This window comes from Otolemur garnettii, unplaced genomic scaffold (assembly GCF_000181295.1).
Source record: "Otolemur garnettii isolate 467f Iridium unplaced genomic scaffold, OtoGar3 scaffold00170, whole genome shotgun sequence".
Taxonomy (NCBI): Eukaryota; Metazoa; Chordata; class Mammalia; order Primates; family Galagidae; genus Otolemur; species Otolemur garnettii.
In genome coordinates, this window is record NW_003852565.1 from 845,897 (window position 1) to 871,389 (window position 25,493).

Genomic DNA, 25,493 nt, shown 5'->3' on the forward strand with positions numbered 1-25,493 from the left:
GCCTATCTTCTTTGGTGAAATTTCTTTTCAAGTCCTTTTGCCCACTTTGTGATGGGATCACTTTTTTTTGTTTGTTTGTTTAAAATGTATTTTTAAAAAACCTTTTTGTTAAGTTGTATTTTTTAGCAGTATGCAAATAAATGGATTTTTAAAAATTCTAAGCAGATGATCTCTGTGTTTTTAGAAAATAGTTTAACATATTTTACATTTATTGTAATGACTGATGGACTTGAATTTACTTCCACTAGTTTATTTTGGCTTTCCATTTATTATACAATACTTTGTCTTTGTTGATTATTTTTTCCCCTACTCATTTCCTGACTTCTCCTAGATTGATAACCCCCCCTCCCATCCACTGGTTTGGAAGGCACTGGTTTTATTCCTAGTCTATTAATTGGGATCATTCTGTTTGTAAAACAGAGTGGTGGTATCAGCATTTTAATCAACAACCCATTTTAGTTAGTTTAAGAAGAAAGGAGTTTATCTAGGAATAGTTCTTGGAATTTCTGAGAATTTCTCAAGGACACAAGAGAGGCCCTGGCAGGCCCCTCTGCACATAATTCCATAAAGTTATTTTTCAAACTGTGCAGAGATGGCTGCAGCTGCCTGGGAACCTCATCTACTCATGTCTGTATTCTCTTCCACTAGCATCCTGCCTGTGTAAAAAAGATCCTTAGCAAATGTTTGAAAATGAACGAAAAAGTGAATTAACTGCAGTAGATTCATTTTCTCAAAGTGATTCTTCATGGACCGTACCCCAGCCTGCCCCCACCCCAGTTGGGCTCTGCTACTAAGGAATCTGGGCACCCCAAGTGCCTCACCGCATTCCCTCAGGGCTGCAGACACCATCTCTGCACCCTCCAGCCAGGCCTCCCACCACGGAGACCACCCTCCCCTCAGGCGCTGTGGTGCAGCTGTCCTCAGTGTGGTGCTGGGGTCTCTTGTGCCTGTGCTGTTATTCACTGCTGGTGACAGCTTCCCCTCTCAGCTGTCTCCCTCCCTGTCCTGGGAGCCAGCCTCATCCACACACAGCCCTACATGTTCCCTAGTGGGAGCCAGTCCTTTCTCCGGATCTGCCTTCCATGTGGCAGCTGCTGTTTGACAGTCACTGCTGGCTGGAGGCTCCCAGGTGCAGTAGATACCACTGTTCATCTGTAGCCTGAGAAATCATGGAGGCACTGGCTTGTGATATGCACCTGGAAAGGCTTGGAGGTAGAGTGGATGTTCTGCATCCATCAGCAGAGTGCATAGCCATGGCCTGCAGGTGCACGCTCCCCAGTGCTTCCTTCCTGACCCCGGAACAAACCAGCCGGTGCTTGTGGGGTTCTAGCAGCTCCTCACCTCTCCTTCCTCACTGTCTCCCTCTCACTGTGAGGACCTGCATTCTGTGCAGCCGCAGAGTCCTCTGAACTCAGGGTGACTCGGAGAGCATATGGGCAGCAGTGAGGGTCTGGCTAGTGCCTGAGACCTGTGGGGTCATGTGTGCCCCTCCGCACTTTCTCCTGGGGTAGGAAGAAGCTCAGCGCCTCTACCTTGCCACCTGGAAGTCTGTGCAGTCTGGCCTGCTTGCTGGGTCTACAGCACTTAGGCATCTGCTCTTTTGCTCCAGAAGCTTAAGTTTCCTGGACTATCCCTGGAAAACCCCTGGAAGTCCCTGGTTCTCTCTGCTCATCATTCAAGGCCTGCTCAGAGTAGCTAGAGAAAGAACAAGGACACCAAAGACCGCGCTATGGAAATGCAGTAACAGAGGCAGGTTTGCTGCCTGTGGCCCTCAGATGTGCGGTTGTGAGTGCAGGGAGCAGCGCCCCAGGCTCCCACCATGCAGGCTGAGCTGCCTGTGTCCTTCCCAGTGCGCACAGCTGTGGTAGCACAGCTGTGGTAGCAAAGCTCTGGTGAGGTCATTTGCCAGGTCAGCAGGACACTTGTCTATAGGAATTTTAACATGGGTGGACTTTAAAAAGCCAAAGGGCTGGCAGTTGCTGTTGCCCTCTCCAATGTCTACAAATGCTGGCAGGAGCCGGGGCTGTGGCTTCCACAGAAGGGGATCTTCCTAGAAGCAGGCTGGAGCAGCATTCTTCCGTTATTCCAGGGAAGTGGGGGTATTTGTTTGCTTTTTTGAGACAGACTCTCACTTTGTTACCCAGGCTAGAGTGCCCTGGCATCAGCCTAGCTCACAGCAACCTTGAAGTGACAGATTATTTGGTGGTGTCTCTCTAAAGTGTGTTGTCTGAGTGCACTTAGGTGTCTCTACAGAGGAATGCCTGAGGCTGAGTGATTCATAAAGAAAAGAGGTTTATTTGGCTCATGTTCTGTGGGCTGTTCAGAAGCATGGAGCCCACCATATCTGCTCCTGGTGAGGGCTGCAAGAGCTTCTGCAGGGGAGGCGAGCCATCTCACATGAGAAGAGCAGGCAGGGAGAGAGGGCAAGGGTGCCAGGCTCTCTTGAACAATCTCCTCCTGGAAACTAACTCGCTCAACATCAGAGGAGGCACCAAGCCCTTCATGAGGGGCCACCCCATGACCCAGACCCCTCCTACCAGGTGCCCCTCCGACACTGGGGATGAAATGTGAATGTGGGATTTAGAAGGGGCAAACGTCCAAACCTCAGCAAGTATCTGCAGCTTGGGGGCTGCTTCTCCCATGTCCATGCTGTCAGCTATGTGCTGAGAGCAGCAGGAAGCTCTGTTCATGTTTGGCTGTGCTATTTTTCTTCTTTTAGTGGTCAGGGAAAAATTGCAAATAATTCAGGAAATTCCAAAGACTTAGGTCATAACTGGTGAGCTCATCCTGTCATCCCATTAACTTTTTGCTAATCTTATGACGTCCAAAGTGGACAGACAGAACCAGATGGTACGTAAGGATCTATCTCTCCAGGTTGACCTAAAGGGCTTTGGTGAAACTTCCAGTTCAAGCTCTGGGGATTAGATTTTCTCTTTTAAGTTATTTTTGTCCCTCAGCCTTGGCCTTACCCGTGTTTGGTGCCATTAAACAACAGTTAACACTGTTAACCTAATTTAATTCTTTTTAAAATTTCAATAGGGGTGTATGGGGGTTTTGGTTGCATGGATGAATTGTATAAGTAGTTGGCCTGGGGTTTCAGTGCACCTGTCATGTAATGGTGACACTTTATCAACATCTAGTGCCATCAGAGCAGACATCAGAGCAGAATGGGGACGGCAGCAGGAAGCTCAAAGCCCCCCTTTGCCTCCCTGGGCCAGTGTGAGTCCCTCATGTGCTGGGGGCAGAGGGGGAGCCCAGGGAGGCCAAGGCAATGTGAGGTGCTGGGGGCTGTGGCTGTGGCTCTCCATCAACCTGCCTAGAGATATTTCAATATTCCAACAGTATTTCCATTTAGGGAATATCTGTCCAGGTTGAGTTTCTGCTTGAATGCCATAAAGACTGTTGGAAATTTCCAAAAAAAGGTGTAACCACTGAGAATTCCTGATGGTCATCCTCATTTAAACCTTATCCTTTCAACCTTATTTGCTTGAACAGGAAGAATTCTCAGGCTATTTGCAAGTTAAAATGTCATTACTCTTGTCCTGGGTGTTGAGCTCAAAGCATGGTGATTTATGCACACAATTTTGTGGGTTCCCTTTAACTGACTTCTTGGACCCTCACCATCTTCTGTGCTGTCATCCAGCCTCTGTGTGGGAGTCATTTTCTCAAGGTTGCCTCATTCTTACACATCTTCTCCCCCCTGCCGGCCTCCCGGGAGGAGTCAAGGCAGACAGCCAGCACAGCTCAGCACAGGAAAGCTGGGTAAGGCTCAGAGGCACTTCAGGTGGGCTTCAGCTTTCTGTGTTTACTTGATCTCATTTTTGTTTTCACTCATTGTTCCCTAAAACGTTCAGAAACAAAATAATGTGGAGGATGAACGAGACCCAGGGGATTGCTATTCAGTTAGTAACATGAGCAGTTGTAGAAATTAAGAGCTCAGGCGCTGCAGGAGGTGGAGCTGGGCTTGAATCCCTGTTCTGGAAACAGAAATGTGAGTATCACAGAGTGCTGAGCTGGGCTCTGAGGTGGGTCTGCCCCAGGCCGGTGACAGTGGAAGACCCCTTGGTGGGACAGCAGCCTGGGAGGGGCACTGCAGTGGCCCACAGACAGCCCACACTTCCATGGGCTCCTCACTGCACATCACCCCACAAACAAGCGGCAGAGGATGACAAATGACAGATTGTAAGAACACAAAGGGAGATGTAAGCAGAGCACAGAAAATAGTTTCTGCAACTAAAACCCATAGCTGTTTTCACTAAAAAGATTAGATAACGAGTTGAGGAAGAGAGAAGTCAGTGCTAGGCCTGAGTGCTGGGTTTGTAGCGAGTGAGAAAGATGGGGGCAGGTGCACAGCAAAAGTGTGGAGAAGCAATCCCGAGGACAGACAGAGGCTTGAGGCAATACCCAGGAGGCCAGCATGCACTGCTGGGAGCTCCAGACGCAGATAGGAACGTGCCGTGTGAGCACACACCGCCCTCGCCCTCAGGTGGGGCCTGGGCACCAGCAGCACCTGGCGCGCAGAGGTGCAGGGACTCAGCTGCCCAGCCCCACGTCAGAGACTGCTTGTGGACAAGAGGCCGGGTGATTCGTCTCCACGTTGGCCTGGAGAAGTGTGGGCCAGCCTGCAGGGTCTGTGCCTCTTCTGCCCTGCCGCAGTCCCTCTTGCAAGTGTGCAACTTCCCAGTGCTTACAGAGGTGCCTGCACAGTCCTGCCCAGGGGAGTCCAGCCGGTGCTGTGGACAACTGTTCACTTAGAACACTGCTAGAGATGGCTAGGGTGGCCCCTCAGCCAGCAGCAGACTGGACTGTCCATCATCCCAAGGCAATGCTGCCCCTTCCCAGGTGGCTGTCCCATCTGGGGGCTTCTCCTTCCTGACCAGCTGCCCCTTGATGGTCAGCTCCTCCTGGGTCATAGGTCAGGCAGCAGAGACTGTGTACCCTCCTGCTCTCAGATAGCCAAAAAGGAGCTTTTAGATGCATTAGCAGATGAATTATGATATCATGGTATTTACATTTAAATGTATGCATTTGAAAGAATGATGAATTTTTTTAAAGGATATTAATATATACTAGCAATTACATCACGTTGTGCTTTATTTTTATAGCACCTAATGCTCATAACATACTGAAGGGTTTTTTTTAATTCTTTTTTTTTTATTAAGTCATATATACATGGATCATGAACACATTTATACCTTTGTGGGATTCAATGTGTTGATTATTTGTACAAATTGGAGTGCTTACATCCTACTAATTAACATAGCTGTCACCTCATTTACTTAATCACAATGTTAAGATGTTTGTGTTCAATACTTGATAGATTTGACTTGTACCCTTGCAATATACTCCATAGATTAACCTTCCCTCTATCTAACCACCCCTTTCTCTTCCCATCCTCCTCCCCTGCCCTCCCTCATCCTGGGCTAGAGTTGTGATTCATCTCTCATATGAAAGTGTAAGTGTGATTATAAATTGGTTTTATAGTAGTACTGAGTACATTGGATATTTTTTTTCCATTCCTGAGATACTTTACTGAGAAGAATATTTTCCAGTTCTATCAATGTAAACATAAAAGAGGTAAAGTCTCCACCTTTTTTAATGCTGCATAGTATTCCATGGTATACATATACCATAATTTATTAATCCATTCATGGGTCGATGGGCACTTGGGCTTCTTCCAAGACTTGGCAATTATGAATTAAGCTGCAATGAACAATCTGGTGCATATATCTTTGTTGCCAATTGAGTTTTGGTGTTTTGGAAATATAGTTAGTAGAGGAATTGCAGGATCAAACAGCTGGGCTACATTTAGACCCCTGCATGTTCTCCAAACTTCTTTCCAAAAGGAACAAACTAGCTTGCATTCCCACCAGCAGAAGTGTTCCCCTTTCTTCAGATCCATGCCAACATCTGTAGTTTTGGGATTCTGTGATGTGGGCTACTCTTACTGGAGTTAGATGATGTCTCGAAGTGGTTTTGATTTGCGTTTCTCTGATGATTAAAGATGATGAGCATTTTTTCATGTATCTGTAGACCATGTGCCTGTCTTCTTCAGAAAAGATTCTGTTCATGTCTCTTGCCCACAATGAAATGGGATCACTTGTTCTTTTCTTATTAAAGTTTGAGTTCTCTGTGGATTCTGGTTATTAGACCTTTATTAGAAGCATAACCTGCAAATATCCTCTCCCATTCTGAGGGCTGTCTACTTGCTTTACTTACTGTGTTCTTGGCTGTGCAGAAACTTTTTAGTTTGATCAGATCCCAGTAATGTATTTTTGATGTTGCTTCAATTCCCTGGGGGAGGGAGGTCTTCCTCATAATTAGTCTCCCAGGTCAGTTTTTTCAAGTGTTTTTCCTGCACTATCTCCAAGAAGAGGGAAATTTATAGCATTACAAGCCTTCCTCAAAAGAACAGAAAGAGAGGAAGTCAACAACTTAATGGGACATCTCCAGCAATGGGAAAAGGAAGAACATTCTAATCCCAAACCCAGCAGAAGAAAAGAAATAACTAAAATTAGAGTACAATTAAATGAAATTGAAAACAAAAGGATTATACGACAGATCAATAAATCAAAAAGTTGTTTTTTTGAAAAGGTCAATAAAATAGATAAATCTTTGTCTAACCTAACCAGAAATAAAAGAATAGATAAACTTTTGGCTAACCTAACCAGAATAAAAGAATAAAATTCTTTATTGAAGAATAAATTTCATCAACCAGAAAAGATAAAAGCCAAATAATGACAGACTCCTCAGAAATTCAAAAAATCCTTAATGAATATTATAAAAACTCTATTCTCAGAAGTATGAAAATATGAAGGAAATAGATCAATACTTAGAAACATGCCACCTTCCTAGACTCAGCCAGAAAGAATTGGAAATGTTGAACAAGACTATATCAAGTTCTGAAATAGCATCAATTATAAGAACTCTCCCCCAAATAAAAGCCTGGGACCAGATGGCTTCACATCAGAATTCTACCAAACCTTTAAAGAGGAACTAGTACCTATATCCAAAATATAGAAAAAGAAGGAATACTCACCAACACGTTCTATGAAGCAAATATTGCCCTGATCCCCAAACCAAGAAAAGACCCAACAAGAAAAGAAAATTATAGACCAATATCTCTAATGAATATTGATGCAAAAATATTCAATAAGATCCTAGCAAACAGAATGCAGCAACACATCAAACAAATCATACACCATGAGCAGGATCCCAAGGATGGTTCAATAGATGCAAATCTATACATATAATACATCACATAAACAAAAAATAAAGACCATATGATTTTCTCAATTGATACAGAAAAAGCTTTCTTTCTTTCCAGCATCCTTTCTTGACCAGAATGCTCAATAAAACAGGTAAAGAAGGAATATTTCTTAAACTGATAGAGGCCATCTATAGCAAACCTGCAGCCAATATCGTGTTGAATGGAATAAAATTGAAGTCATTTCCATTCAGCTCAGGAACCAGGCAAGGTTGCCCATTGTCTCCACTGCTTTTTAACATTGTAATGGAAGTCTTAGCCATTGCAATCAGGCATGAGAAGGCAATCAGTGGTATCCAAATAGGATCAGAGAAGATCAAACTGTCACTCTTTGCAAATGATATGATTGTATATCTGGAAAACCTCAGGGACTCAACTACAAAACTTCTAGAAGTGATCAAGGAATAAAGCAGTGTCTTAGGATACAAAATCAATACTCACAAATCTGTAGCCTTTGCATATATGAACAATAGTCAAGGTGAAAAAATAATCAAGGACTCTATTCCCTTTACAATAGTGCCAAAGAAGATGAAATATCTGGGAATTTACCTAACAAAAGATGTGAAAGATCTCTGTAAAGAAAACTGTGAAACTCTGAAGAAAGAAATAGCTGAAGCTGTTAACAAATGGAAAAATATACCATGCTCATGGCTGGGAAGAATCAACATTGTTAAAATGTGTATACTTCAGAGAGCAATCTACAGATTTAATGCAATCCCTATTAAAGTACCTCGGTCATACTTTAAAGAGCTGGAAAAATTAGTACTTTGTTTTATATGGAAACAGAAAAAACCTTGAATAGCCAAGACATTACTCAGAAATAAAAACAAATCAGGAGGTATCATGCTACCAGACTTCAGATTATACTATAAATCTATAAAGATCAAAACAGCATGGTACTGGCACAAAAATAGAGAGGTAGATGTATGGAACAGAATTGAAAACCAAGAGATGAACCCAGACACTTACTGTCATTTGACCTTTGATAAGCCCATCAAAAATATAAATGGGGGAAAGATTCCCTATTTAACAAATGGTGCTGGGTGAATTGGCTGGCGACTTGTAGAAGACTGAAACTGGACCCACCCCTTTCACCTCTAAAGGAATTGACTCTCTCTGGTTAAAGGACTTAAACTTAAGACATGAAACATACTGAAGGTTTTACTTTTTTTTTTTTTAAGATTTAAAGTCTCACTCTGGTACCCTTACTAGAGTGCTGTGGCATCATAGCTCATAGCAACCTCAAGTTCTTGGGCTGAAGTAATCCTCTTGCCTCAGTTTTTCTATTTTTAGTAGAGACAGGGTCTTGCTCTGGCTCAGGCTGGTCTCAAACCCCTGAACTCATGCAATCCATATGACTCGGCCTCCCAGGGTGCTGGGATTACAGGCACGAGCCACTGCACCCAGCCTTGAATGTTTTACTTATTCATTATTTTCTGAGCTGCTTAGTTTAATGTTTACTTTTAAATCAGGTTATACATATAGTTTAAAGTGCTAAGCCAGCGTTGAGTTTTTATTTAAGAAAATGAACACATGAAGTTCTATGGCTAAAGAGATGAGGGGTAAGGCCCCAATTCCTGGCGTCAGGAGACTGGGGGTGCAGCAGGAGGTGGCTCTCCTGCCCTCTGTTCTCAGCATCAAATGCTATCCTGTGTCACTCATATACCTCCTCCACACTGGGCTTGGCTTTCTGTGTGTGATGCCTGCGTGTCCAGATGTGTTACTGTCACTGCCCCCTCCTCCTGCAGCTCCCTGTGGAGGTTGACACAAGGCACCTGTCCCAAGCAGCAGATCCAGGGGTCCTGCTCTGTCTCTGGGGATGCTTTGTGGTGCCCGGCAGTGACTGTGCAAACCCACATCTTCCTGAGCCTCCCAGTGGGCTCCACGGCTGCATCCTTCCCATTCCTCATTAACAACAGCGGCTATGGGGGGGGGGGCGTTGTGCTTTCTGAATAGGCAGAAATGTCACAGTCACTGGATGTTCAATTAGTTACAATAAAGCAAAATTTATCTCTGTCAGAAAGGTGCGATAGACACCAGCATGGCTCACTGGAGAGTCTCGCTTAGCACCTGCTAGTTGTAGAGTCTGACACCTGTTATTGTGCTGCAATTGTCAGCAGGCTCTGGGTGACTGGCGGCAGGGAAGCGGCTCGGCACAGGTGCACCTCTGTGTGGTTTGTTGTCAGCTGCATTCTGATTCTTCCTGGCCATTAGCGAGTTTGGCACTCCTGTGCCTTTTGGGAGCTCAGTGTCCTCACCTGCCCATCAAAGGAGCCCAGACCCACTTGTGGGATTCTCTGAGGGTTAAGTAAGTTGGTGCCTGCACAGTGTCAGCACAGGGCTCTCAGGTTCGATCCTCCCACTGGATTGTACATGCAGGCTCCTGTGCCCCCAGCCCATGTAAGACCCACAAGGGCAGCTGGAGCACAGTGAGGACAAGGAGAATGAGTTGGTCATGTGTCTAGAATCAAAGACAGACATCAAATCAAGTTCAAGTTTGCTGTGGTTTCTTTTCTTAAGTGTTATATTCCTTAAGCTTTGCTGAAAAAGTGCCCTGGCTTTTGTAGGTCATTCCCACGGTGGCAGCTCCCTTGAGCTCCGTGGGATGTGGCATCAGTGTCCTTTCCCTCCACAGATCCCCGTGCTCCTGAACCTGAGCCAGGACCCAGAGGTCAGCCTGCCTGTGCCACCACTCATGTACGCGCTGGCCCTTGGCGCCTGCCTGGGAGGTAAGGGGCTGCTGGGCACGTTGGGGAGGGAACATCAGATTGAGAGCAAATTAGGGAGAGCTCGATGATTTAGGGGTGGAAATATACCTTCAGCTTTATCCAGAGTAATTCCAGAGCCACTCAGGTCTGCTGTGGAGCCCACCACTTCCCACCTTCTGCAGAGTGTCTCTGCAGAAATGTCAGAGAGACACTCCTGCGGAGAGGACAGGCTGATGTGCTCCCACCCCAGGCCACGTGGACTGTCTAGAAACAGACTCCACAAGAGGCCAACAGAGTGGCTGTCTGCCTTGCTCCCTCTTCCTTATGTGGTAGAGGCACAAACGGGTGAGCAAAGGAGTAGAGACTCAAACGGAAGACTGGGAAGAAAGAGTTAAGAATTTCCTTGGTGGTGGGGTTTGCGCATTGGAGAAACTGAAGAGTGTTAGAGAGACTGGCCTCTGGTGGCCAGACAGGCGCCTGGGCCTGGGAAGTGGTTGTGTTGGGGAGGCTGAGTTGGAGCCCTTCTCACGCTTAAGGAGCCTGATCCCCTCTGGGGACACAAGAGGATTGTGGAGAATCTTGTTAGATGGACACAACAGATACGCTTTACGGTTTTACTCTTGTATCCAGGCAGGCTCAGATAATCCAGCTTTCTTTGTTCTTTGATTGATCTCTGAGTATTAAATCAATAACTTTCTGGTTAGTTTATCTTCGTGGTTGCAAAGGGGGATTAATGTCATCCAGTGAAGTTTCTATAATTTTTGGAGACAGCTAATCCACTTAACTCAGTGACTGAGATCTCCAGTTCTTAGGAGAGTGTAGAACTGTTGGAATAACTCCATCCGAGGGCCAGCCCAGGGCAAGCAGCCCTTCCATGCAGGACCACATGTAACACTGGCATAACAAGTGGCATCCCAGGACGCCTGGAAGCACATCCTCTGTGAGGGCTTTTGTTTGTTCCACCTCAGTGAGCGTTTGCTGTGACCTGGTGTTGTGCAGACCAGAAACACCTCATCCCTGTCCTGGGTGGAAAGGACAGTCCCCTGCAGCACAGATGGGTGCTCCCTGTCACAGGTGCACCAGGGAGTGATGGGGATGGTCAGAGGGGCTGCTCTGGGCAGGCAAAGGGTGAGATCCCTCCCATGCTGGTAGGACAGGTGAACATGGGGGGATTTCTCAAGGAACAGTATTAATGGGGACTGTTTATAGCTAATACCTAAAATAGGATTAAACACTGACTGACAGAGTACATTCTGAAGCAGGGATACAGCTGTGGTGAATAAAACAGGTTCAAAGTTTTTAGATCTTTATTATTTAATTTTTTTTTTAATTTTAGAGACAGGGTAGAGGGCAGTGGCATGATCACAGCTCACACGGAGCCTCAAAATTCTGGGCTTAAGAGATCCTTCAGTTTTAGCCTCCTGAGTAGCTAGGACTACAGGCACCCACCACGACAGGCTAGTTTTTCTATTTTTGGTAGAGACGGTGTCTCCCTCTTGCCCAGGCTAGTCTCAAACCCCTGAGCTCAAGGGATCCACCTGCTTCAACCTCCCAGAGTGCAGGGATCACAGGCACGAGCCATGGTGCTTAGCCAAGGGTTTGGCAGTTTTAATAAATGTGGCAAAATATACATGACATAAAATTTCCCACTTCAGCTATTTTAAGCATCTCAGTGCATTATCTACAGTCACGTTGTGGGCAGCCATCACCACCACCCACCCCCACTTTTTATCTTCACAATCTGAAACTCCAGACCCCATCAAACAATAACTCCCCATTTCCCAAGTTAGGCTTTTGAAGAATACTTTAAAAAGAAGTTTTCATTCAGTTTTAGAAATGTCATTTGCTATTTAAATTGGGGTGATTCACTAGGTAGTTCAAAATAAAACCCTATTTTACTGGTCCAAGCCCAGTACATTTTGATTGCCCTTTTTACTAACAGCTGAGAACAATTCCAATAAGTCTTCAGAAAAATCTGCCTTAGCCTGAGTTTTCTGGGAAGCAGAGGCTGAGGTGAGTTTACGTGCTAAGGATAGTTTGGTAGGTGCAATCCTAGGCAGAAAGACCGAGGACAGAAGGTGGGGTGAACACAGAGAAATGAGGCAGAGGCAGCTTCCTTGCTGAGGTCGTCTGTCTGGAGGCTGTGGACAATCCTGGTGGCACAGGGCACAGTATTAAAACCTGTCATAGTCCTATCTGAAGGACTGGTGTCTCTTCACCTCACCATGGGGGATGCTTATGTGTACAGGTAATTTTTAAGCTTTCTGTCCAGTGGAACATTATCAGTGGTTTGCAAACGTGACCTGGATAATCCAGCTTGCGCTGGCTGATTGATGCAGAAAGTTGCACTAGTTTCTCTCTGTGTGGTGTTCATCAGAAACAGTCAGGAGTAGTTCAGATGCCTCTCTTGTTCTGCTCTAGACCATCTCTCTGTACAGGGTGGTCTAGAGGTGCCAGGATAGGGGAAGACAGGTGAAGCTATTCCCCAGCACAGCCAAGCCCATGGGAGTCTCAGCACACGGGGACCAGGAAGGAGGCTTGGAAGCTGGGGCAGTGACAGTGGGTGTCCAGCTCCTCACTTCATGCATCCCCATGCCCTGGGGGTGCCGTCAGACCCTGCCAGCGTCTTACTGCTGCAGCAGCCATCCACATCTGAACTGTGCGCTTGTACTCTTACGGTTGTGCAAGCCCCACAGCTACACTGAGGTGCCAGGGAAGGTGAGAGAGACAGAGACAGAGTCTGAGCACAGATGTCAGAACTGAGCTGTACTGAGCCTAGGTCGAGTGCCTGTCCCCAAATGCTGACCACCGTGGCTCAGTGGGATGGGGAGGATTATCGACTTGGCTGCATGGATTCAGCCTTCCCTGGGTGGGTGTGAGTGTGTGGGGTGGGTCTGAGGGCCTGCTGGGCCAGCTCCGGCCCATGCCTCTCCCAGGCTGTGAGGACTACATGTGTATGTGTGTGCCATCAAAAGGGGCTGACCAGGGAGTGTCTTATGGGAAGGAGGCCCTTTGGTGAAGAATGCCAAGTCAAGTGGCTCCACTTGGTAGCTTTTCTGTGTCTTTGTTCACTGGAAGTTCCCTGGTAGGTATCTAGGCCTGGGATCTCGAGGAAGGTGAGTCTCGTCTGAGGTTGATTCCAGCTCCGAGGGACTCACGTGCTCGCCTTGTCTGTGATCTGCTTGCATGTCCTCTCATAGCTGCCCCCGGTCCTGCAGTGTCTGTCCATTCTGGTTAGCACTTTGCATCTTCTCTATTGCATGGGTCAGTGTAGCCTTGTCCAGAAATGAATCATGGTATTTACAGGCAGTGAGCTTATTTTCTGGTTGTGTGTGTGGGTGCGTTTGTGTCTGTGTGTTTCCAGGTATTTGCAAAGCAATCACTTTGAGGTGCCTGTAAAGTCATCATCAAATCAAAGCCTGTGGGATGATTCACAGATCGTGGAACAACACAGAACAGAAGCTCACCACCGAGATAAGCTGGGGTTTTATTCTTGAAATTTCGGTTTTAGGGAATGGAACACTGATTGGAGCCTCAGCAAATGTCGTGTGTGCAGGGATTGCAGAGCAGCACGGATACGGGTTCTCATTCATGGAATTTTTCAGGTATTTAAAAACTGCATTTAAAAATTCTCTGAACTATCTGGTTTCTAAGCTTAAAAAAAAAAAACACACAAAGCAAACTGTTAAGCCCAGGATAAGCACATTTTAGCATTTAGAGAGACTTTGGTATAGGTGAGGTTAGCATAGGAAAAAACACATTAAAAATGTACTGCTGGGATTAGATGTAACCCTGTGGGTGATTCAGACATTCTGGATGATTCAGGTTGTTGAGTCAGGAGCCCAGCAAAGGGCTGTGGGCTGCCAGGTATTCCATGTTGCTATCTTTTTGGAAAGTCCAGTGGGGCTTGTGCCTTGACTGTCTATGAAGATGGCACATAGTGGGAGCCTGCGGCCCCTGCTGCAGCCTGGAGCTGGGTGATGGTGCCGGGCACTGCATGGCAGCACTCCTCACGTCTCCCTGTATAGTACTCTCAAGCCGTCTGCACAGAGGCAGGCCATGGGAGGGCACCCTCAGGAGGTCTGCACAGAGGTGGGGTCCATGGGGGGGCACCCTCAGGAGGTCTGCACAGAGGTGGGGTCCATGGGGGGGCACCCTCAGGAGGTCTGCATAGAGGTGGGGCCCCTGTGGGGGCACCCTCAGGAGGTCTACACAGAGGTGGGGTCTGTGGCAGGCACCCTCAGGAGGTCTGCACAGAGGTAGGGCCCCTGGGGGGCACGCCCAGCACATTTCTTTCTATTCAGAGGCACCTGCCTCTGGTGCCTACAAAAGACATCCTGATCTGGGTGGGGGGCTGGGTCCACCTCAGGGTCCTGACTGCCTGTGTCCCGCTGTCCAAGTGGCACAGCTGCACACTGCAAGCAGGTCAGTGGGCAGAATTGAGCTTGGCAGCCCCTGAAAAATGGTGCTGTCAAAATGCACTTCATTTATTTGATGTTGAGCAAGAATCTTGCAAAGTTCTTTGACATGCACAGGGATGGTTTGGTGCTGGCTAAGTGGCAGAGGGACTGGACCTGCAGCCGGGGGAGGCGTGGCCTTGGCCTCAGGCACTGCTGACTGCTGCTGGGCCTGCTTGGTGCCCAGGCCCCACAGCAGGGCAGGACTGCAGGCAGTCTCTGTGTCTAATGGGGTTCTGACTTTCGTTGGACTTGCTCTGTTGGCCATTTCCATAGTTCATGAGGAAGTTGTGATACTTGGTAATTTTCCTGAGACATTAATTTGAATGACACTCCAGGGTGACCTGTGTGGGAAAGACCTTGGCTGGTGAGGGGGCTACACAAGAGCCCTGGAGCCTGGCACTTTGCTGACCCTGCCGCTCAGAGACAAGGCTCAGAACCTAGTGCTTGCCTCGCAGCAAGGCCACGATACACTGCCACCTTCTCATCTGCACCCCCAGGCAGTGCAGGTCCTGACCCAGAGAAGGCAGGGAGGGGATGGGGACCAGGGGCAGAGGAAACACAGATGTGGGTCCACCAGTCCCAGCACCCTCCCGTTTGGGCCAGGCCCCGGATTTCTGGAAGACTGTCTGTCATTCAGCCTGTGATCTCTGCTTTGGTTGGCCAAGCACCCTGAACAGTGGCCTGTCTGCTTTCTGGGGACCCATAGGCTGTACTGAAGAGGGCAGGAAAGCACTGTAGCCATGTTACAATGCCGGCTGGCCTCACAGATGGGCAAGGATGGCCTGGTGTTAACACTGTGAAAACATTGAGGGGTTTTAGGGTAATCGTGCACCCAAGTCAGGTCTTTCCCATAGCATCACTTTGGAATGATGACCAGGGAAACTGCCCACCTGAAAGGGCAGTTGTCCCCACACCAGGACATGCAAGGTCCCAGCAGGTCAGCTGCAGTGGGCCATGCAGGTGTGAACTGGACTTCCATGTAGGCCTCACCTTTGGAGCACTGGGTGTGGCACCGTCTATGTGTGTGTGTGCTGTTACAGCAGTGAGCGGCCAGGATGACACTTAGGAATTTGGTGGCCTCAGAAACCTTGGGCAAGACTGCCAGTTGGCCTCCTAACAGCTCACTGGCCCCGGCCTTGTGAGACACGTTATCTTCTCAGATGGAGAGGGTGTCTCTGTGGTCAGCGCAGGAGCTGTGCCTTTGCTGGTTCCAGTTCTCCCAGCTCTGACCACCCTTCTGAATGCCCGGTCCTGCTGTGTGAGAATCAGAGTGGACTTCCCAGGGAATAGCCATCTAATTGTCGGAGGCTGTGTGGGTACCATGTGCTGGATTTGCAGTGGCAGACACACAATCTGAGTTGTATCTGACTTATTTAAAAATTTCTTTCCATAGAGGTGGCTTCCTGTGAGACACAGCACAAAATGTTAACTTCCTGCTCTGTTTATTGCATAAAAGAATAAAATATATAAGTGATCTGTAATTTTGCCACCGAGAAGTAACCACTGATGATAATTTGTTAAGTTTCCTTACATCTCCCTGCCTCCTGGATGATGTGTATTTGTTTTTTAGCGACGCTTCTTAACCACAGTGTGTCCTGCCTTGTGTTCTTTACAGCTGTGGTGAGCATCTCACCAGGCCAGTAGTTACCCCTCCAGGGTGGAGTATTGAGGCTGCAGCACACAGATATGTGCCTGTTTCTTTCACCCTGAGGCACCGGGGTTTCTTCCTGCTCTTCACTGTCATATGATAAATATCTTCACAAGTCAAACTTGGTTTCATTTCTGATAATTGAAGATGAAGTTCTGATTTATGACACTGACTACGTGAATGATGCCTTAAGAACCTGGGTAGCGCGGGCAGGCCGGCGCCCAGAGATACTGCTCTCTGCCGGGTGGCACAGGGCAGGCTGGCGCCCAGAGACGCTGCTCTCTGCCGGGTGGCACGGGGCAGGCCGGCGCCCAGAGACACTGCTCTCTGCCGGGTGGCACGGGGCAGGCTGGCGCCCAGAGACGCTGCTGTCTGCCCGGGTGACACGGAGCAGGCTGGCGCCCAAAGACGCCACTCTCCACCCTTGCCACTGAGCCTCCCACTTTAAACGCTCAGGGTTCCTCTGGCTGGCTAACCGTAGATTCCTGTTTTGTTTTAATTAATTCTACTGAGATTAAACTCTTCCTGTTAAGTATTGAGTATTTGCATTTGTTATTTTGTAAATTTATATTCTTATTCTTTGCCTGTGTGTTTCTCTTGAGAGATTTGAATTCTTCCTATTTTGAAGGGGGGGAGGAACAAATTCTGACAGGTAAATTTTCAGTTTATCAGTGACTATTTTGCAGTTTATCTCTGTGTTTTAAACTTTGCCAAGGATCTTTTAGATACTCTATAGTCAAAATTGATACACATTACCTCTATTTTTAATCTAGACTTTTTTCCGGTTTTGTTAAACAAATTTTATTTTATTCTGGGGGGGGGTGTCTTGCCTTTCTTTCTTTCTTTCTATTGTTGGGGGATTCATTGAGGGTACAAAGAACCAGATTACATTGATTGTATTTGTTAGGTAAAGTCCCTCTTATAATTGTGTCCTGCCCCAAAAGGTGTGTCATACACTGTGACCCTCCCCATACCCCTCCCTCCTTCCTTCTCTCTGCTCTCCCCTTTCCCCACCCCCTACCATGTACTAATGTACTAGGTCATCAACTATCCTCATATGAGAATTGAGTACATAGGACTCTTGATTCTCCATTCTTGTGATGCTTTACTAAGAATAGTGTGTTCCACTTCCATCCAGATTAATACAAAGGATGTAAAGTCTCCATCTTTTTTAATGGCTGAACAGTATTCCATGGTGTACATGTACCACAGCTTGTTAATCTATTCCTGGGTTGGTGGGCATTTAGGCTGTTCCCACATTTTGGCAATTGTAAATTGAGCTGCGATAAACAGTCTAGTGCAAGTGTCCTTATAGTAAAAGGGTTTTTTTCTTTCTGGGTAGATGGCCAATAATGGAATTGCAGGATCAAATGGGAGTCTATCTTGAGTTCTTTGAGGGTTCTCCATACTTCCTTCCAAAAAAGTTGTATTAGTTTGCAGTCCCACCAGCTATTAAACAAATTTTAAATCAAACAGAGAGAGACACACAGAGAGAGAAATATCCCATGAACACTTTGCCCAGATGCTCCCAACAGTAAACTCTTAAGAAACCACAGTATAGTGTCAGAGCCGGGACTTTGAACTCAACACGGTCCGGGTACAGAGTTCCATCACTGCAAGGATATCTTTTTATAGCCACATCTACTTCCCTCTCACCGTTACCCCCTCTAATTAATCTGTCTTTCATCTCTAAAACATTGTCATTGCAAGAATTCTCTATAAATGGAATCACACAATATGTGACCTTTCCGATTGACCTTCTCCACGTGGTATCACTACCCAGCAATTCATCCCAGTCAGCTCACATATCAATATTTCATTCCTTTCCTGCATCCTGTGCTATGGCTGTACCACCTTTGGTTTAATAATTCATGCATGGAAGAGCATCTTAGGTTGTTCCCAATCTGTAGTTATTATAAATAGAGTTGCTGTGACATTTCCTCCCAATCTCCAATTGTCTGTTCATCCACTAACAGGTTCTTTACAAAGCAAAAGATTCGAATCTGAAGGAGGCCCAATGTGCCAAATTTTCCTTTCACATATCATGGTTTTGGTGTCCAAAGCATGACAACATGAGAGCTTGAACTCTCTGCCAAGCAAAGATTTTCTATCTTTTTTTCCTAAAAGTTGTATAGTTTTATATTTTATGTTAAAGTTCATGTTCCATTTTGAGTTAATTTTTGTTTGAGGTGCGAAGTTCAGATCCAGGTTCTAGTTTTTCTGTCCCCGTGGACAGCACATGACTAGAATCACTGGGTGTAAAGGCTGTGCTTTTCCCTTGAATTGTGCCTGTGACCTTGTCAACAGTGAGCACGTCTGTGCGGCTCTTGGAGGGTCCCCCGTTCCAGCCTGTGGAGCTGTGTGGGATCTGTGTGTCTATTCCTCCCTGCACCAGTGCCATGATCACAGCAGCTGTACAGAGCTGCTTCAAAAGAGAAATAATACAGTGCATTCAGTTTTATCAGGATAGAAATATTAGAATACACAACGAATTTAAAACAACCCTCATAAAATTATTGGCACTGAGGTCTGTGAATAGCCCCTTATAATTATTTAAAAATGTCGTCTGTTGCAGTGGTGATTTCCACCTTGCCATTTCTTATCTGGGGACTTGTTTTTGGTTTGATCTATCTAGTTCTGCCTTAGTTTTCAAAAGCTAAGATTCTGATTTGTTTATTAGGTATGGTTTTCTATTTTCTGCCTCACCAATTTCTGCTTTTATCTTTGTTATTGCTTTCCTGAGCTTGCTTTTGGTTGCTTTGCTGTTCTTTCTCTAGTTTTCTTGAGTTGTGGATTTATTTATATTTTACACTTAGTCATTTACTTTATTTGTTGTGAATGTTTAAGGGTGGACTTTCCCTCTGACTGCTGCTCTAAGTGTATCCTGTGGATTTAATATGTAGTTATTCCACTGTTCTTAGTTTTATTTTAGAATTTTTATGTTTTTGATGTTATTTGCCTTTCATCTGCATTAGATGCTTAATAAAAGGTTTTTCCATTTCTCGGTTGAAGAAACTTTTTGTTTGGTTTGTTACACATTTCTAGTTTAATAGAAGTTACTTCTAGTTTCTTTGTGACCAAATTTTATCATGTTTTATGTGTGCTTGAAAAGAAGGCCTTCTCCCTTGTCACTGTGGGAACTCACACTTCTGTGACATCCACATGGCAGTGACGTCGGCTCCTTTTGTGTTCCTTCTTTAGTTCTTGTCCACTTCCTCTGTCCTGTGCTGACCATGGGGCATTGCACGGGTCCCCTTAGGAGAGCCTTTCTGTTTACTCCTCTCAGATCTCTCTTACTGTTTGTTTTGAAAGGCAGTTACCACACTATTTGGTAAATACACATTAATTACTGTCCTCTCTGCACTGTGAATTGGAAGCTTTGGGGCCTAATAAATATCCCACTTTGTCACGCTTGATGCTTTTTGGCTTGAATTCTACTCTGATGATGGGATCACAAGCCCTTTTTTTCACTTTTGTCTGAAGTATGCCTTGTATATATACACAGTATATTGTTGGGACTTAACTTTGTGAACCAAAATAAAAACATTTTCTTTTGATAGGTGAGTTTAGCTTCTTCCTGTTTATTGTCTGACACACACTTGCCATATGATTTCACTAATATTTTATATAGACTATGTTTTAGTTGCTCTATTTATTTTATGCTATGTATCTTTTTTCCATTTTATTTTCTAAAATTTCTCTTTATAATTAGGTTTATGTTTTTGGTCAAGTGACTACCTTTGTCCTCATGCCTTTCACATGCCTCTAATTAAACTCAAATGGTTTGTCTTTGAAGATGCTCTTTGGCTTCTATCTCTTGCCCATATGACCATTGGCAAGTTTATTCTGCAATACTTTTCTCTTCTCTTTTTTATACTCAGTTATTAATTGAATTATTTCTGCCTTCAGCAGCACATCAGGCGTTTCTTCCTGACTCTCCCACTGTTGGTCCTTGCTAGTTGTTGTGGATCTACATGTGAGTCTTTGAGACACTCACCTGGTCCCTTTGTTGCAGTGTCCCTCTATTTTCACACTTCCCAGGAAGTGATGCCCCCCTGCCTCAGCGGGGAGCAGACCACTAAGGAGAGGATGTGTGACGCTGACCGGGTGAGCCCAGAAGCGGCACGCTGTTGCCGGGGTATTAGAAGGTACAGCCCCTAACCCTGGCCTTGGCAATGAGGAAGGGCCAGTACCACCCACCCTCCTGGGAGCCTGACAGTGGGAGGCAGCAACACTGATATCCCTCCCTCTCGTCTTCACAGATGTGAAGGCGACGGCTGGCTCTGCTTCACCCAGACCCATCATGGCCAGCTAGCTCATTGTCATGTCAGTGGCCTGGGCTGTGGGGCTGCTGGTCTGGGCCTAGGCTGTCTTAGCATATCTGCAGCTCTGTGCCACAGGGCCCCCAAAATTCAGGGGAAGGAGCCTCCGGATGCAGAAGTGTCACTGTCAAGACCATAGGGAGGGTGTGCGGAATAGAATATATTAGCACAGACAAATTCGGCAACTCCAGCTAGCCACAAGATTTTATTTTCTCCATATTCGTAGTTCAGATGATCTCATAAATCCCTTTTGCTTTAGCCATCTTGGAGGGGTTTTCTGTCACTTGAAACTATGAGTCCTAAGTGGTACAAGGGCCTGAGGGGCTGTGTTACCATCTCCTGGTGTCTCCCAGGAGCACACACTGACTCTGGTGGTCTCAGGCAGATGAGCCAGTGCTCACAAACCGATGCTTGTTTTTCTCATTATGTCTAGAAGGCCCTCTCTGCTTCTGAACCTTCTAGATGGGTGACTTGGGTGGTGGGCAGCCCTCTGTGTGTTAGCGCGTAGTTCACTGACCTCATCAGGAAATGGTCTGGCTAAGGCAAGCTCTGTGCAATGCCTCGTCTCTGCCACAGCTGTGCCCCCAGGAGTTCCCAGGTACTGAGGAAGACAGCTGCAAGAGAGGCTGATTTAGCAGGATTCTGCCACCACTAGCAAGTGGCTTTTTCCGCTCCTCCCACCAGCCATTCTGCAATTCTCCAACACCCAGAAGGTACCCTAAATTCACCTTGGTTCTGACACTGCCAGAGTCAGCGTCTGATTACACAGCTGAGAACTCAGTCCCACGAGACTCCCCCACTTCAGACGCTAGTCACCAGTTTCGGGGTATCCCCACTTCTGTCCAGCTTGGCCACAAAGTCAGGGTTACCATAACCAGCCCCCCTCCTCAGGTTTGATAATTTGCTGACTCTGTTACGGGTCTGTCTTACTCCGCTGCACTTCCAAGGCAGTGGGAGCTGCCTGTTCATGCCTGAATCCCGGCCTCTCCTCCTGGTTGCTGCCTCCCCAGGCAGAAGCTGCTTTTTCTCTTGGGCAGCTCCCAGCTTTGTGTCCCATTACTAACCATGTCAGCAGGATGGCTCATCTTCAGCGGTGCCTGTGCTGTAGATGACCACCAACCCAGGGCTGGAATCTATGTGCTCTGACCTCACTTTACCTACATCCTACATTTTTTAGCCCACCCCTCACAAAAGCAATGTGAAATGCCTAAGAAAAAATCAAGTTCAAGTCACAAGGTTAGCAAAATCCATAGTTATAGAATTTACATTAAAATTATGCCTTGTCTGATAAACCATCTTATCCAGTGTCTTAGTTTCGATATATGAATAGATTATAAAACACTTAGTTTGCAAAAAGCAAAAACATGGATGGCAAATAGTCTTCAGAAATTTGAATTTATAGTTTTAAAGGTGATTTACTTTCCTAATGATTAAAACAATGATATGATTATGCCTGTTTTAAACACCTCTGTGGTCAGTTCTCTCATGGTCTTTTAATACTGCATGAGTTTTCCACTTCGCTGCATATAAAATATCTCCACTTTCCAGAATGTAAATGGTTTTGTCTCTGCTGCCAGCAAGCTGGACACGTTAAGCATCATTGTGGTTTCCTTTGTGTTTTATTCAACTTTGTGTTTTTCCTCCCTTCAGTGACTCATGAGAATTACAGGTAATAAATAAGACTCTCAGTAGCAGGATTACTTCATGTTGGGTTTGCTGGTGAGTTAATTGTACTCCCATCAGCATCCTGTGGAAGGGGGTATCACCCTGAATTTGCTTTTACTATTTTAAACTCAGAATTACCTGAGAACCAGTTTCTTTCTTTCAAAACTCAGCTTAATGATAACCTTCAAGAATTAATTTTAAGGTTTCTCGCCATTTACTTGCACTTTTAAAATTTATTTTGCAGTTTTGGGCCAGGGCTGGGTTTGAACCCGCCACTTTTGGCATATGGGGCCAGTGCCCTACTCCTTTGAGGCACAGGCACCACCCCATTTTTTTTATTTAAATCAGAGTTTGACCTTCCAGCTCTTGGTGTTCAGCCCCCTGAGCACAGTGTGCCTCCTGCAGGACGCGGGGCTTCCTGTCCCTGTGTGCCTGACGGCCATGTGCCCGCATGACAGCCCGTGTGCCGTCTCACGCATAAAGCTGAGGCTAGTGTGTTGGAGAGAATGCTGTGGGACCTCACAGAGAACCAGGCGTCTGCTCTGTAGGGACTGTCGCCCACACAGGGAAGGCAGCTCAGGGCAAGGCTCAGGACGTGGCGTCTTTCTGGGAAGTAGCAGGGGGAAGGAATCGTGTGTCCAATGGGCTTCCCAGGAAGGAGGGTGCTGAATTTCTCTGTGAGAAATGGAGGAACGGGGGGATGAGTGCTTTGTGTTCAAATCAGTTTGAGAAACCTGGTGGTTCATCTCGGCAGCCTTGTCTGCCCATGGGCCTTGCCACCCCCATTTGCAAGGTGATTTCCACAGAGCATGGGGTCTGCAGGCCCATCTGTGCCTTTCCTGAGGGCTCTGGCTCCAGCTGCAGGAGGCATGCACACGGGAGCCTGGGTGTGCTGAGAAGGGGATTGGGTGTAGAGAGGACTGAGGGGAGAGGGGGGCAGAGTCCAGGCCTGGGTTCCACCTGCACTGTGCAGGATTCGCCCTGCCCTGGTGCTGCTGGCCATGGGAGTGCAGCGGCTAAGGGCCCAGCCTCTGGGTTTGAACCCTGGTGCTGCCCTTTACTCCTGTGTGTGCCAGGGGAGGGGCCGCGACTTCTCTGCTTTGTAAACAAGGCTGTAATTGGCGCTGTCTTGCCATCCTGGCACCAGTGTGAAACCAGTGATTCTTTAATTCAGGCAGATGTCTCAGAGCACCATGACGCAGCACTGCACCTTCCCTGACAGGCTTGCTGGGGAACACTGTCTGCCATCTACAGCAAACCAGAAGGCCAGGGCTGCTTGCCAGCTTTGATGGACTTTAGTACAGATTTTTATGGGTTGATATGCAAAGGTTCCCATGGATTCCCTGTGCTCAGTTCCAGCTGGATGACCTGGCAATCTTCAGCTCTCATGTCCAGTCCATAGTCTGGAATTGGAAGCTGAAGATCATTTTATTTTCTCAAGTGTGATATTATAATTTAAAAGGTAACTCAATTGCCCAAATTCACTCTGCACATTGTAAAGTTAAAGTTGAATGAGGCTGTCCCCATCATTGCCTGGGTCCTGGCTGTCTGCTCTTTTCAGGGACTAGGGTGGAACCAGCCAGGCACGGACTGGGTGCAGGATCAGTGCTGCAGGTGCCGGGCATGTCCCGAGGTGGCTGTGGGGCACCTGTGAGGAAGAGTGAGCACAGGGTGGGGCTGGAGCAGCACAGGGGCCAGTGGCGGGCCAGTGCCCCACATGCCTGGTTGGTGGTGGTCTTGGTGTGCTCCCTTGGGCTGCCCTGGCTCTGCCCACCGCAGGCACCCATGGCAGCCTGCGACCTGCGCACGTGGCTGGCTCCCCTCCGAGTGGGGCAGCCCGGTCTGCCTGGAGACCCCTCCCATTGCCTCTTCCCCACCTCCCTCACTGCTACTCAGTGTTGAAGGTACGTTCTGGGCCCCACAGTGCTGTGCTAAGCAGGGGCCAGCCTTTCAGCTGTCCCTTCCTGCATGGCAGGAATACCTGTCTGCTAGCATGGGAGCCGTGTGAGATGGACACAGTAACCACATTTGCCTCATGTGTGCTCTCAGTCACACGGTGGGCACACAGTGGGCATACAGCGGACACACAGTGGGCACAGCAGGCACACAGTGGGCACAAAGCAGGTACACAGTGGGCACAAAGTGGGCACACAGCAAGCACACAGCAGGCACACAGTGGGCACACAGTGGGCACTCAGGCATACAGTGGGCACAAAGTGGGCATACAGTGGGCACACAATGAGCACAGTGGGCACACAGCAGGCACACAATGAGCACACAGTGGGCACTCAGGCATACAGTGGGCACAAAGTGGGCACACAGTGGGCATACAGAGGGCACACAGTGAGCATACAGCGGGCACAAAGCAGGTACACAGTGGGCACACAATGGGCACAAAGCAGGCACACAGTGGGCATACAGAGGGCACACAGTGAGCACAAAGCAGGCATACAATGGGTACAGTGGGCACACAGTGGGCACACAATGGGTGCACAGGAGGCACACAGTGAGCACACAGTGGGCACAAAGCAGGCACAGAGTGGACACACAGCGGGCACACAATGAGCACCGTGGGCACACAGCAGGCACACAGTGGGCACACAGGAGGCACACAGTGGGCACAAAGCAGGCATATAGTGGGTACAGTGGGTACACAGTGGGCACACAACGGGTGCACAGGAGGCACACAGTGAGCACACAGTAGGCACACAGCAGGCACACAATGGGCACACAGTGGGCACAGTGGGTACAAAGCAGATACACAGCGGGCACACAGTGGGGACACAGTGGGCACACAGCAAGCACACAGCACAAAGTGGGCATACAGTGAGCACACAGCAGGCACACAGTGGGCCCACAGCAAGCACACAGCACAAAGCGGGCACACGGTGGGCACACAGCAGGCACACAGTGGGCATAGTGGGTACACAGCAGGCATACAGCACAAAGCGGGCATACAGTAGGCACACGGCATACAGTGGGCACAAAGCAGGCATACAATAGGCACCAGTGGGCACAAAGTGGGTGCACAGGAGGCACATGGTGAGCACACAGTGGGCACACAATGGGGACACAGTGGGCACAAAGCAGGCATACAGTGAGCACAGTGGGCACACAGCAGGCACACAGTGGGCACAAAGCAGGCATACAGTAGGCACACAGTGGGCATACAGTGGGCACAAAGCGGGCATACAGTGGGCATACAGTGGGCACAAAGTGGGCATACAATAGGCACCAGTGGGCACACAGTGGGTGCACAGGAGGCACATGGTGAGCACACAGTGGGCACAAAGCAGGCACACAGTGGGCACACAATGGGGACACAGTGGGCACAAAGCAGGCACACAGTGGGCACAAAGCGGGCATACAGTAGGCACACAGTGGGCATACAGTGGGCACAAAGCAGGCATACAGTGAGCACAG

General features: G+C 47.5%; 1 protein-coding gene across 1 annotated transcript in view; it reads left to right on the forward strand.

Moving 5' to 3' along the window:
• OCA2 (OCA2 melanosomal transmembrane protein) overlaps positions 1-25,493 on the forward strand; it is a 358,711-nt gene that overhangs the window by 233,443 nt on the left and 99,775 nt on the right. Inside the window, exons 21-22 of the mRNA XM_003800169.1 lie at positions 9,903-9,996; positions 13,487-13,580. Coding sequence (XP_003800217.1) covers positions 9,903-9,996; positions 13,487-13,580 — 188 coding nt within the window. The remainder of the gene's footprint in view (positions 1-9,902; positions 9,997-13,486; positions 13,581-25,493) is intronic.